A 12,400-nucleotide genomic window follows, 5' to 3' on the forward strand; every position below is an offset into this window, starting at 1 on the left:
TTTGCTGTGTGATTTCATTCTATAATCAAGAAGATAAAATATTTCCTACGTTCATATTTGTTCACAATATATATATTATTCTACTCAAATGCAAACACCGTGATTTTTCATACAGATTTTCAATGGACGGTAAATATTGAATTTACATACCTGATTTTACAGCGAATTTGCTGAAAATACAGTTAAATAATGATAAATTTGATTAGCAATCATTGTTCATCCAGCACGCTGAACAATAGCATGCAATCAAAAGATATATTTTTCATAATATTTTTCCAGTGGTCATAATATTATAAAACTACTGCATTTTTATATGTTATTGGTAGTAATACAAAAAAAGTATATTTGTGTTTTTGAGTGAAACAACAGATATCGGTATATATTTATATTTTTTAAATAGTTAAATTACACTTATAGGGGTGCGCCAACCGACCATCTTCGGCGACCCAACCCTCCATCATGGGACCTCGCCCTCTTGCTGCCGAGCTCATTTCATATTTCATCATATTATTATAATATAATAATATATAATGAGAAAAAAAGTAATCTATGACGATGGGTATATCATCCTAGTACATTTAAAAATATCATAATCTTAATTTTATACACATTAAATAGTCAAAATGTTATTCTTTTAAACTTTTAATTTTGTACTTAAATCTTTATTAGTCCCTACAATATTATGATTAGTATTTTTATTGGTTAGTTTTTATTTAAATATTCTCCGTCTCTAAAATAATTCTAATTTTTCGAATTCAAGTCAATTAAATTATTGAATTTCTTTTAAAATCATTATATGAATATACAAGAAGTATATCATTCATGAATTCAGCTAAATTTTATAACAATTCAATATATATTTTAGATATCAATTGTTTGACTTCCGATGGCTAACTTTGCATTAATCTGAACTGAATAATAAATTAAATTTGAATTGAATTAATCAAAAATTACACTTACAGAATTATCATAATTCTATAAACTTTTCTAATCATAATTAAATTTAATCCCATCAGTTCAAAGTCTCAGCAACGGTAAAGTTAACAGGTGGCTTAAATAATAAATATTTTGTACTACACAAGTAAGTAATTACGCGCATTTCAAAAGAAAGTTTGAACTTACGAAAGCTCAGGGAAAACTTAAAGTTCGGACACGACCAAAACGTTATAATTATGTCGGTAGGTAAATGCGGAAATGAACATTTTGCTATTAGCTCTTTACAAGTCAAACAGTTCTGTGAATACTTGTATCTTAGTACGGAATATTTTTTGGTAAACCAAAAAAATATAAACTTACTCTCTTGATCTCTTGGGAACTCTCCGAATTATATCGGTCATTGAAAGTCGGTTAATTGAATAAAAACTGATGAGTGTAATTTGGGTGAGTATTTGAGGTAGATAATAAGCATATAAATGATTAATCTAATACACCCTCCTCCTTGGGTTCTGGTCCAGATTCAGAGCCGCTGGTTTTATTTTATTTTTTTGCCCATTTAACCTACATAATACGAGTATCATCGCATACATAATTGCAATTCACCCATCAGATGGGTATACCGTTCATATATTTCTCTTGCTCGCAGAGGATGCGTACAACTTGCCTAGCTGGTAGCTCCTTTGACGTTGAATGTACAAATCCAGTCTCCAGTTTAATTGTTATTTTATATATATTATCTATTATATCACAATCTATATGTAACATTTTATTTCATGATAATTTTTTTTTACACTATTAAAAATTCCTTTTTATGCAAAAGCTGTGGAGCGCAGTCATAGATTACTCGATTATTATAAAAGAGGATCATAACTCGAAGAGGCTGGTTACCCGTGACAGGATTCATTACTGAGTTTTGGGGTAACCAGTTTGACTCCTGACCAATCATTTCTTGACTGTGAAAGTGCATTCGCAGCCAAGCTATTTGAGTTTCGACCAACAAGTCCATATGGCGGAGAACTATAATAAGATGCAAACCAAATCATCTTTAAATGTCCGAAAATATGCTCCGAAAGGGAAGATATGCTTAAGTCGGCCCATCGGGCGGTCTGACATGGTCGTTATAAAGGCCAACTATAATACTATTTAAAAAAACGCGGCATCTTATTTTAGACGTGGATATCTCTTTACATAGATAAGGCCCTATTATCTCAGTTTTCATTTTACATATTATATGTAAATTAATTATAACCATTCATGTTTGTTAACTCTCCGTGCTCCTCTCTCTCGTGTAGACCTTTTTTTTATTAAATCCAGTCAAAACACACCCGAGTCCATGGTAACTTCAGTCTTGGGCATCTGATCCTGAGATATTCTCAGGCGCAAACAACTGCTGATGTCTTCTTTCCGTCTAAACGTAGGTCCTTACTTAGATACGCTTGATTAAGACCGAATGTGTTGCGGGGCGCGTTGATTCTGGGGAAACTACTAGGTAGTGAGCTTAAGTCAGAAATAGACTAGAAGAATCCAGAATCGACACCAGGTGATTGCGTCACGAGTGATGATGATAATTATGTATTTATTTCTTATACAATAAGATATACAACCAATATTGAAGAATATCATACCGTCGAACTTGGTTATTACAAGGAAGATGGGACCGACTGAATGTGCTCGTTATAAGCATTACTCGTTATATCGTTATTTAACATTTTTCGCGCCACGTTCTATTTAGGCATAGAACATAAAAAATCTGGTTTTCATCGTAAAAGTTCCTGAAACAAGCATGGTATTCATAAACTACAAGAAAAGTTATTTATTGTAATGAAGTGCTGAGTCGCCGGCGCTGATAGGTATCTACTGACTTCATAAAGCTTGGATTTTTTACATGCAATTTCAACCATATAAAGTATCCACTTTTTCAATGTTGTCGGCGAAAACACCAATTTGGTTCTTAACACGTACATTTACTTAGTGTCATAAACGTAATCCGATCCTGGCGGCATCGGTATAGTTAACTGCCCGGTTGGATTTCATTGCTTAGGGTCGAAAATGTTGTTTTCAAACGATCGACACATTAACAGTTTTGCTCGGTATACCCGAGAAGTAGTTCGTTAAAAAAGTGAATAAATGTATGGCGAAAATCATAAACTAAAATTTCAACGAATGTTTCCTCATTATATCCGAGATTTCACTATTTCCGTGATCGTAATAACCAAGTTCGACTTTATAATGGCATTGATCAACACTAAAGTAATAGGTACTTAGTAAAAACTTTGTAGGGGCACAACTGTTTTCTGTTATGCTTTTCAAAAAACAGTGTAGTAATACATCACTGAATATCGACAAGGGGCTGGAACCATCAGGTGAAAAAGCATATTTTTTGTATTATTTATTGGGAAAAATCTTTTTTCTACAACATATTGGAAAGCCCATCAATCACGTTTTTCACACCGTATTGCCTTTGTATTTATTAGACTTTCACCAAGCGCGCGGCATTGAAGTGAGTTTTTTTCCGATTTTATGAAAAATAAATGGTTATTCATAATATTTTTGAAAAATAGGTAGATACACAATATATTATTATTGTTAACTTATTGCGAATATGAAGCTATATTATAACAATAATATAAGTGTATCTATATTTTTTTTAACATTAAATTTACATTTTCTAATCATGGATGTTGGTGAAACTTCTACCAACAAAATATTCCCTTTGTTAGTAAAAAGTCGCCTGAAGACTATTAAATGTCTGTATTATTTAACTTGTCTGTATGATGCAATTTTATGTGATAAGGGGATTGATATTAGCTAAATGACAATTCACATGTCGAATTTTATTTTATAATTATTTATAGTGTTTCCTGACTAATAAACATGTGGAATGGTCACATGTTGCTTGCCTAGCATAAAAAGGGTTCATAATTTATTATGATGCATAGTGCCGACAACTCAATATCATTTCAAATGGATTTATTTGAATAATCGCTAAAAATACAAAGAATAACCATTAATTTCACTACGCGGAACCCAGGGATTCTAGAGAATATCAATTGAGGATTTTGGAAACACTATTGCAGAACATCATACTGCTTTAACCTTAGTGACAGGTAGAGAGGCCCGCCAAACATCCCATCCGTGTACGTGTATTCGTGTACGCACCAGATGGAAAAACAAAAAATATTGTGTATCCAAAAGCACTTCAATAAACAGAATTAAAACACAAACAATTTCTTTCTTTGAGTGGCATTCCAACGCATGTCGGGTACTCGCTAGTTTGTAATAATAATAAATTGTAGTCAATGTTGACATGCAATTTTATTCCGTGTGATTAAATACCTTATTTTTTTATTGACGCTCGTGTGTAATTAAATTTGTATTTTTTAGGTTTAGTTTTCAAATCACAATAATGCACTACCGTAATAATATTTATCAGGAAAGTTGCAAGTATAGTATAGGAATTAAATAAAACAAGATGTTAATATTACTAATCAAATAATTTATTCATTATATTGGCTTATTTATTATCATCATCAAAGGGCAAAGAGTTGAATTAGAAAATTTGAAAAAAAAGTAAAACACATAAATAAATATAATAATCATTAGATGATTTTGCACGTGTTTAAGGAATACACCATTTTTGACATGACAACACTTAAGACTGTTTATTGATCAACATATTGGTATTAGAACGGGCATACAACCAACCAGATTAGTATGGAACAGTTAGCAGAAAATGGGTTTTGTATCACTAATGTGAGAAACATAATATTAACATCACATTACGTGAGCTTACAGTAAGCTTCTCCCGCGTGCAATCTCGTTTTACTAGGTATATCAGAACCACACTGAGGTGATGTCACATGTATCACGCCACCCACACCATCAGCTTCACGCGTGATAGAACATTTTTTTTTAAATTTTATACATGTTCATACATTTTTCAGTCACGCGATCTCACGTATTTTTTTATTTTAGTCGTTTGGAAAGGGGGTACAAATAACAGGTAATTGACAAAATATTTTTGTAGGTTGTTAGTTATTATTAGTATTATATCACGACATGTGAGAGTACATGATCTCACGTGTCGTGATATGACAATAAAAACATTCATCAATAAAAACTGACCAACAACAATAATATTGTGTCAATAACCTATCATTTGTAGTCACTAAAATCAAAAATGTGTGAAGCTCTCAGAAATTAAAAATAAAAGTTTAATCTGGCGTGAGACTAGTGATGTGGTGTGATACACTTGAGGTGACCTTAGTGTAGTTTTGGTATATTTGAGCAGATTTTACTAAAAGGCACTGTTCGCTTTTGGTTCAAAATATGCTGAATGGGAGGCATCAGTCTGACATCATTTTAAATACCAATAAAATGACATCCCACACTTTTTTAAGCCCGTGGCACGAGTTGACTATGAACGCATGTGCGCTTACATGATGTGATCGTAATGTGTTTCTACCATTAGGCGTAGTTAAGGAAAAATTTGTAAAGGTATCTCTATTAGCATAGCAAAAATTCAAACTTTTTAAAAACAATGAATAATGGCACATACCTACTTTTTACAATATTAATTTATTGTCATGTGTGAGTCACAGAAGGTTTGATGTTACGGTATTATGCTCATTATAAATAAAACTTAGCAAAATTGATGATACAGTACTACCAGGCCACTCATGGCACATCAGTAATATAATGAATATTCTATAAAAGTCTTGTGGTCGAATGGTCGTTCAAAAGTTGAGTACGTCTGATCGCAGAAATCGCCAAATTCGCTTTTAGGGGCTGTGCTTACGATGCCTCTTAGATACCATGTCTCGATATCCCTTACTTTGGTGCTTACTACCAAACCACCACCGCTGTCACCTTTGCAAACACTAGTGCCTGAAAACAGAATATTAATTTGTTGTCAGTTGTCTAACGAAAACTATGTTTATACATTTGGTGAGTACCAGATCTGTGATCTTGAGACATATTTTAGTTACCAGGATAGGATGCAAGACTCGGGAGGTTGCGAATGAAAGTCACAAAATACGTTTAAAGATGATAGGCTCGAAGACAAAATATATTTTTTATAAACTCCATAACTGACATACAAACGATATTCATCCAAATTGAGCAGCCCAATTACTCAGTGGTGATTTTTCCGTGAAACACATTAGGCGGTAGCTTAATAAAAAAGTATTGAAATCTAAAAAAGGTGCATATTTTTTATAATCTGAGGACAAAACATCCATCAATTCACAGATAATTAATAAAAAATAATCATATTGTATTTTTAAAGCTCTGTGGTAATTTATCAGGTAGGCAGTTTTCGAAAAAGGTTCTCAAAAATTGTCACCGCTTCGGACTTCAGCGTTCCTAAACCATCACTGCAACAAAAAGCTTTGAAGAAGGGGAGGCTTTGTGTAGACGTCACATGGTTTTTCTCGCTTTCTGTGACAAATTATATGATGTCTTTTGATACAGAGAGTTTGATTTGAGAAGTTAATCGTCGAAATATTCAATTTGTAAAATGATTTAAAAAAAATCAAACACATAATTTTATTTTATGTACATACACCTCAATGTTACAAATAATTTTTCTTCAGGAGTTATACCAGCTCGCATTCAAGTATCAGATCCTATAATTGATTCTCGAATAGTGTCCAATAGCTCGTTAAAAGACTACGACTACACTAACTTCGTAACTTTCAAATACACATTTTGAGTGCCGCTTGAGAAGCAGGGGGTGAATCCAATAATGTTTCCCCCCCCCCCCCATTGGTACAAGAGGTAAATAATAACTGCATCCGCTTCGTCTATCTTGAGGCCGCGATCAGTGTGAACTGGTGACATTGACTGCTGGCTGCTACAACCGGCTGCCCCGTATTGTGACTGCCGCATCCATGATTCCGCAGCCTGGCTGCCGAGTGGGCGGCCAGCCTTCGCAAATTTTTAAGTACTTATTCCACTTTTATTATTTAATAAATCTGGACCGGTTTCTTCCGCCTCTAGTCAACAGTTCCGAAGTTGAGTTTATAGACGGAGCTAACGATAAGTATCATTAAAAAGATGATTAAGTGACACTTTATACCCCTTTGGGGCAGCTATGAATGATATCTTTCGGGGTAGTGTGAACGTGCCGAGGACAGACATGTTTTGTCTTACGAGGAGTTTATCCTCATGGCGCTGGTACCACTGCCACTGGCGTCTTCAACTAATTAAGAGTTGGAGTCATCCTCATAGATACCTCCACTATGTTCCAACCGCTTCCGTAGCGTGGCATTAGATTGTCTTCATATCAGGATGCTGCAGCAGTCAGAAGGGTAAGTTGGTCTTTTTAGGAGAAAGTGTAGTCGATAGCGGAAACCAGATATGGTTCATCGGAAGGCGAAATCGGAGGAGTGTCGTATCGTGACGACTACGTCTTAGTATTTGCGAGGGATGTGAGGATGTAGCCGGTGCGTCTTGCGGAATCATCACGCAGAATTAAAATGGCCTTTACGAGATCCTAGAGTCTTCCAGGGCCTTTAGTAGTTGATGGTGGATGAGGGTGACGACAGTGTTTTTTTTTGTTCTTTTCGGTCTTGGCGGACTTTTCGAGTCCGGATCACCACTGAGTGGAAACTGGGAGTACCAGGACACCACTGAACAGAGGTGACTGCAGTACCCTGAAAATGTATATTTATGAGAGCCTACGCCATATGTTTATGGCCGTTTTGGCGGGGCAGGTCTGGTGTGAACTAAGCAGTGGCGAGGGGTGGAGGTAGGCTGTTAAGATTTAACATTAATTATGCACCCTGAACTTTTGTCAGTCATACTAATTTCATTGAACTAAGAATGCAATTTGCAGATGGTTCTGGTTAGTTTTTAAAATTCAATTAAACCCTGCCTAAACCAAACCATAATATCACAAGTATGCTATGGGCGATCCGACAAAAATATTGCACACGTTTTTAGTTATCCTGATTTGTTTTCGTTGTTTTCTGTTTTACTGAAAACATTTGGTGTGCAGGTGTGAACTATTTATATCGGTTCTTAACATTCTACCTCCACCTTCCGCCACCGGGCTAATCATGACTATGAGGTTAGAAAGGTTAAGGTATCTAGGTATTCTACAATTGAAATATGTTATTAATCGATTATTACAGCACCTATCTAATGAACTCTACATTCATAATGAATTTTTACCCTGACATCCCCCGGTCGACACTTTTATACCGAAGTCCCGAGATCAGCTTTCATTTAGATGTTCATCTAAAGCCGCATATTATATATTTACTTCCAATGGATTAGGGCCTAACCCATTGGAAGTAAATATGTTGGGTGAAATGGTAAAAAACATGTAAATATGTTAATTGGGATTTTTTTATTCTTTTATTATTATTCCTATTTGAGGTTGCTGTCGTACATGGTGTTAAGGCAGCGTATCTTAACAAATGGGTCACGGCCCAAAATTGAGTCGATTGGTATATTTGGTGGGTCGCGAAATATTCTCAACATAACAATATTCTGCCAATATTGTTTAACGTTTACGTTTCACGCAATCGCACTGGTCAAGACTAATAATTTCTTTCGGGACGACGCCCTCTTCTCTGTTTCCAATCAATCCAAATTCAAATAAATACAAGATAAAAAGAACTTTTTACATACCACGCTTTTAAATTTTCTGTTGAATCATATAAACTTGACTATTCTATGTATTAATAAATACTTTTTTTGTACTTGATAGAAATACTGAATACCTAAATACAGAATACTGAAATGTCATTTTGACATTTGATATTGATTTCCATAGTAACGCACGTATATATTAGCAATTTAGTTGCTAGGACCCCCTTGGCGACCAATAATAGTGTTTTACTTTTTACTAATTTTTTCCAAAATTGCTTTCCATACAAAACAGAATTAACTGAAAATGAATTCAATTCTGTTTAAAGATGGCTAAAAGTTTTAAAAGAATGCATTGTCGTCGTGTTCTGATGTATTCTAAAAGTTTCAAATGTCTAGCTAGTCGGGAAATTAGTTAAAAATCTTCAATCGTCTAATACAAATCTTGGACAAACAAGAATACGAGCTATTAAAACCGTAGTAAAATAGACTGCAGCCAGTAGAAGACCTACGGTGCAGCCTGTTAATATAACATCAGACTTTGATGAACTCTCAAAGCTTATCCAAAGTCAAGATTCACATTAATAGGATCAAATGTATTTTTTTATCAAAACTGTATTCAGTAAAAAAATTTGTTAGTGCGTGCTGTTTTATTTATTTAATCTTAGGTCGCGAACCAAAATTATTACCCTAGATTGGGTCGCAGATCAAAAAGGTTAAGAAACGCTGTACTAAGGTGTACCCTCGCAGTCTGAACGTAAAGCACTGGGTTTGGGTTCCATTCGCTCGAGATGCCACAATACATAATTTATGTAATGTATTTGTGTAGTCTGGGCGTTTCTATGATTCTTATACTATTCTCTACTACTACACTATTGTTATTAGGCATCATGACAAGTTATAGTATTTAAAATGAAAGACTGGGGATACTTACCATTAAGATATCCTGCGCAAAGTTTGCCACTGACAATGTACTTTTCAAACTCGGGAGGAGAATTCTTTTTGCAATCTTTGTAGGAGACGATCGGCATCGTTGTTGTCATTAATGTGTCTGATGCCTTTTGCACGTCTCTCTGCACTAGACCAAATCCTGCTACCTATAATTTAATATTTAATGATCATGAAACAAAATAGTAATACAATCTATCATTCCTTACGAAAAGGATTGCTCGCGAAAAGACATGGATATGTCTCTAAAATAACTAGTTTTCAGGAGAGAATTTGCAATTTTCTATGCAAAGATGATAAACTCGTACTTTCCACGTTTTCATCTGGACATGGTATATTTTTGGATCAATGGCTGATTTCGTTATAATATTACCAATCTTTCCGTTCAGAAGCGTATGTCACCTTATCTTTTTCATCCTACTAAAATTACCGATTTGTCATTCAGAGTTTGTATATTATTATCTTTGCATGCATTTTTGTCCATGTCCGATCGTGAGAAAATCAGTTTTTTTTTACAAGAAATTAATATTTGCCACTTTCTCAACCTATTACGTCCATACTCCGACTCTAAAAACACATTGAAAAACAATATGTTTATTTGCTAGGCCCAGAATTCGAACCTGGCACCCACGACATTGTAAGCTGACGCGTGAGTCGCTCGACCATCGTGGGCGTCAGATGCATGCATTTCTTTGGGCTTAAAAATATTTTACAAGGTACACGTATAATAAAGGTAATTTGAATCTCGAAAATTCCAGAAATGTTTAGCACGAATGTTATAAAAAAAATCTTTTGAGATTGGAAAGTCAGAATTTAATTTGACTGTTTTTTAAAAGTAACATCTAAACAAAAGCTATTTCGCACTGAAAAAAGTGTTTTTTGGCGAAACAGCTGAAACCAAAAGCTTTCTTTTAAGATTTTTTTAAACTAGCACAAGAAATTAATAAGACAAGAATTCGAAATTTCAAAAATTGAAAGTCAAAAAAAAATACCTGATTTATTGAGTTTCTGACAACTATGCTTAATTTTCCAGTCGATTCGCTTTTCTTATTTCTTTTTTTACTTTTTCTGTGATCGTGTCTACAATTTATTTATTGCATTTTAGTAATATATTTTATTATTTATTTTGTTTTGAAATTAAATCTAATACTAATATTATCCTCTGGCTTTTCCGTTTTGGCGAGCGATTGTGTGCCTTATTTGTCATGCCCGATAGGTTTAAACAAAAATCATCCCCGCTATTTTTCAAAAACAATAGTATGGAATATATATGAAAAATCTCCCTTTAGATACGGTTATTTTTGATTGTTTTCCAATAGGTTTCCGATTCGACTCGCGACTTTATTTACTACGATCTCGATTGTGAGAAAAAAACCAAATGTTTGCCACACTGGGTGGCGATTCTTTATATGACCCATATAAAAGATTTTAAAATTAAAATGCATTTTTGACAGACTATTCTTAATCATATCGACAGATACACATACTTTATTTCATTTAATCCATGTTTTCGAAAGATTTTTTTGCTAATTTATTCATACGATCGCCTCAAAAATTATGTCCCTTTAACCTAAAATATTTTTTTGACATATTTACGTTAATTACTGAATTAAAATTATATTTTAATGTCTCTATAAACGAGTGTGGCAAACAATCGTCATTTTAACACTGTTCTTTAAATCAAAAGGAAATGGTCTTATTATTAGGTAGGTATCACAATAATGATAATCTATCTACACTTAACATTCCTGACTTCCCACAATTCGACTGTCACTTTTTTTACACTCCTAAAATGCATCCTGTTCAAATAATTGAACACATTAAAACCAAAATACAATAATATTTATATAAATTACCGTTCTTATAAATTTTATTTAGGTATGTTCCCAATATTGAAGCTCGATTTGATATAAATAAAAAGGATTTCAAGTTATACACATTTATATTTTTATAAAAATGATGTTTATATTAAAAATATTAAAACTATGAATTACTTAAAATCTCTTAGGCGATGCTTAGAAAACTTAATAAACTAAATTTTAATAATAAATATGACCATAAAAAATATTTCATAAAAAGATGAGGTCCAATTTAACAAATTCACATTTTATTACATTTTTTACAATTGTTTATCTTTGACTTAAAATAAAAAATATTTTTCTTTTTAATGTTTTCAGATACATGTTTATTATTTAGCACATTGAAGTTAAGCGCCCTCCACCGAAACTACGCCCTCACCACACTCGGTCCTAATCGAGCGTATCGCGAGACCCTACAATTGGTGATGTGAAGCATCTGAAACAATTGGACTGACAGTGTCCTGAGAGAAGATGCCCAAGACTTAGATTGTTACGCTCAAAGTGAGCTCGGACTAAGTTTACTGAGTTTATTTTAATGCAAAGTGCCAGAAGAGAAAAGCAGATGGAAATTACGAAAAGAAAATGAAGTTACGTTGTGTATATTTAACACATTGAAGTTAAGCGCCCTCCACCGAAACTTGCCCCGCACCACCCTTGGTCTTAATCGAGCGTGTTGAAATTGTAAATTATCAAAAAAATGTCTCAAATTGCAAGATACCTAAGTATTTTTCCGCTCGGTGCCTCTGGTAAGTAAAAACATCGCCTAAAGACTAAAATTTTTATTAAAAATTTGATTTTTTTTTTAAATATTATTCTATGACTGAAAGCACTTATTTTTTATGGACAACAAAACAAAAATATGTTCAAATTTATTTTTTACACTGCTAACCTTCTTTTATTATCTAAATGGGATCGCGGGAGATTAATATTCACGTTATATTGGATCGCTATTTATAATACCTAATCACATATTATGTGATATCATATGATATAATATTATATTGCTTTATATTCAAATGATTGAGATGTATTATTTATCATATTTAAATGCACGTGATTTA

At 33.5% G+C, this 12,400-nt stretch overlaps 1 protein-coding gene across 5 annotated transcripts in view; it reads right to left on the bottom strand.

The window, feature by feature from the left end:
- Positions 1–4,411: 4,411 nt before the first annotated feature.
- LOC147079112 (modular serine protease-like) overlaps positions 4,412–12,400 on the bottom strand; it is a 54,942-nt gene continuing 46,953 nt past the window's right edge. For all 5 annotated transcript variants that reach the window (XM_085953484.1, XM_085953492.1, XM_085953478.1 and 2 more), the window contains exons 20-21: positions 9,467–9,629; positions 4,412–5,823 (exon numbers count right to left, since the gene is read on the bottom strand). In XM_085953484.1, coding sequence (XP_085809610.1) covers positions 5,624–5,823; positions 9,467–9,629 — 363 coding nt within the window. In that variant the 3' untranslated portion in view covers positions 4,412–5,623. The remainder of the gene's footprint in view (positions 5,824–9,466; positions 9,630–12,400) is intronic.

This window comes from Rhyacophila brunnea, unplaced genomic scaffold (assembly GCF_057557595.1).
Source record: "Rhyacophila brunnea isolate RB1 unplaced genomic scaffold, BYU_Rbru_1.0 scaffold_10, whole genome shotgun sequence".
NCBI lineage: Eukaryota > Metazoa > Arthropoda > Insecta > Trichoptera > Rhyacophilidae > Rhyacophila > Rhyacophila brunnea.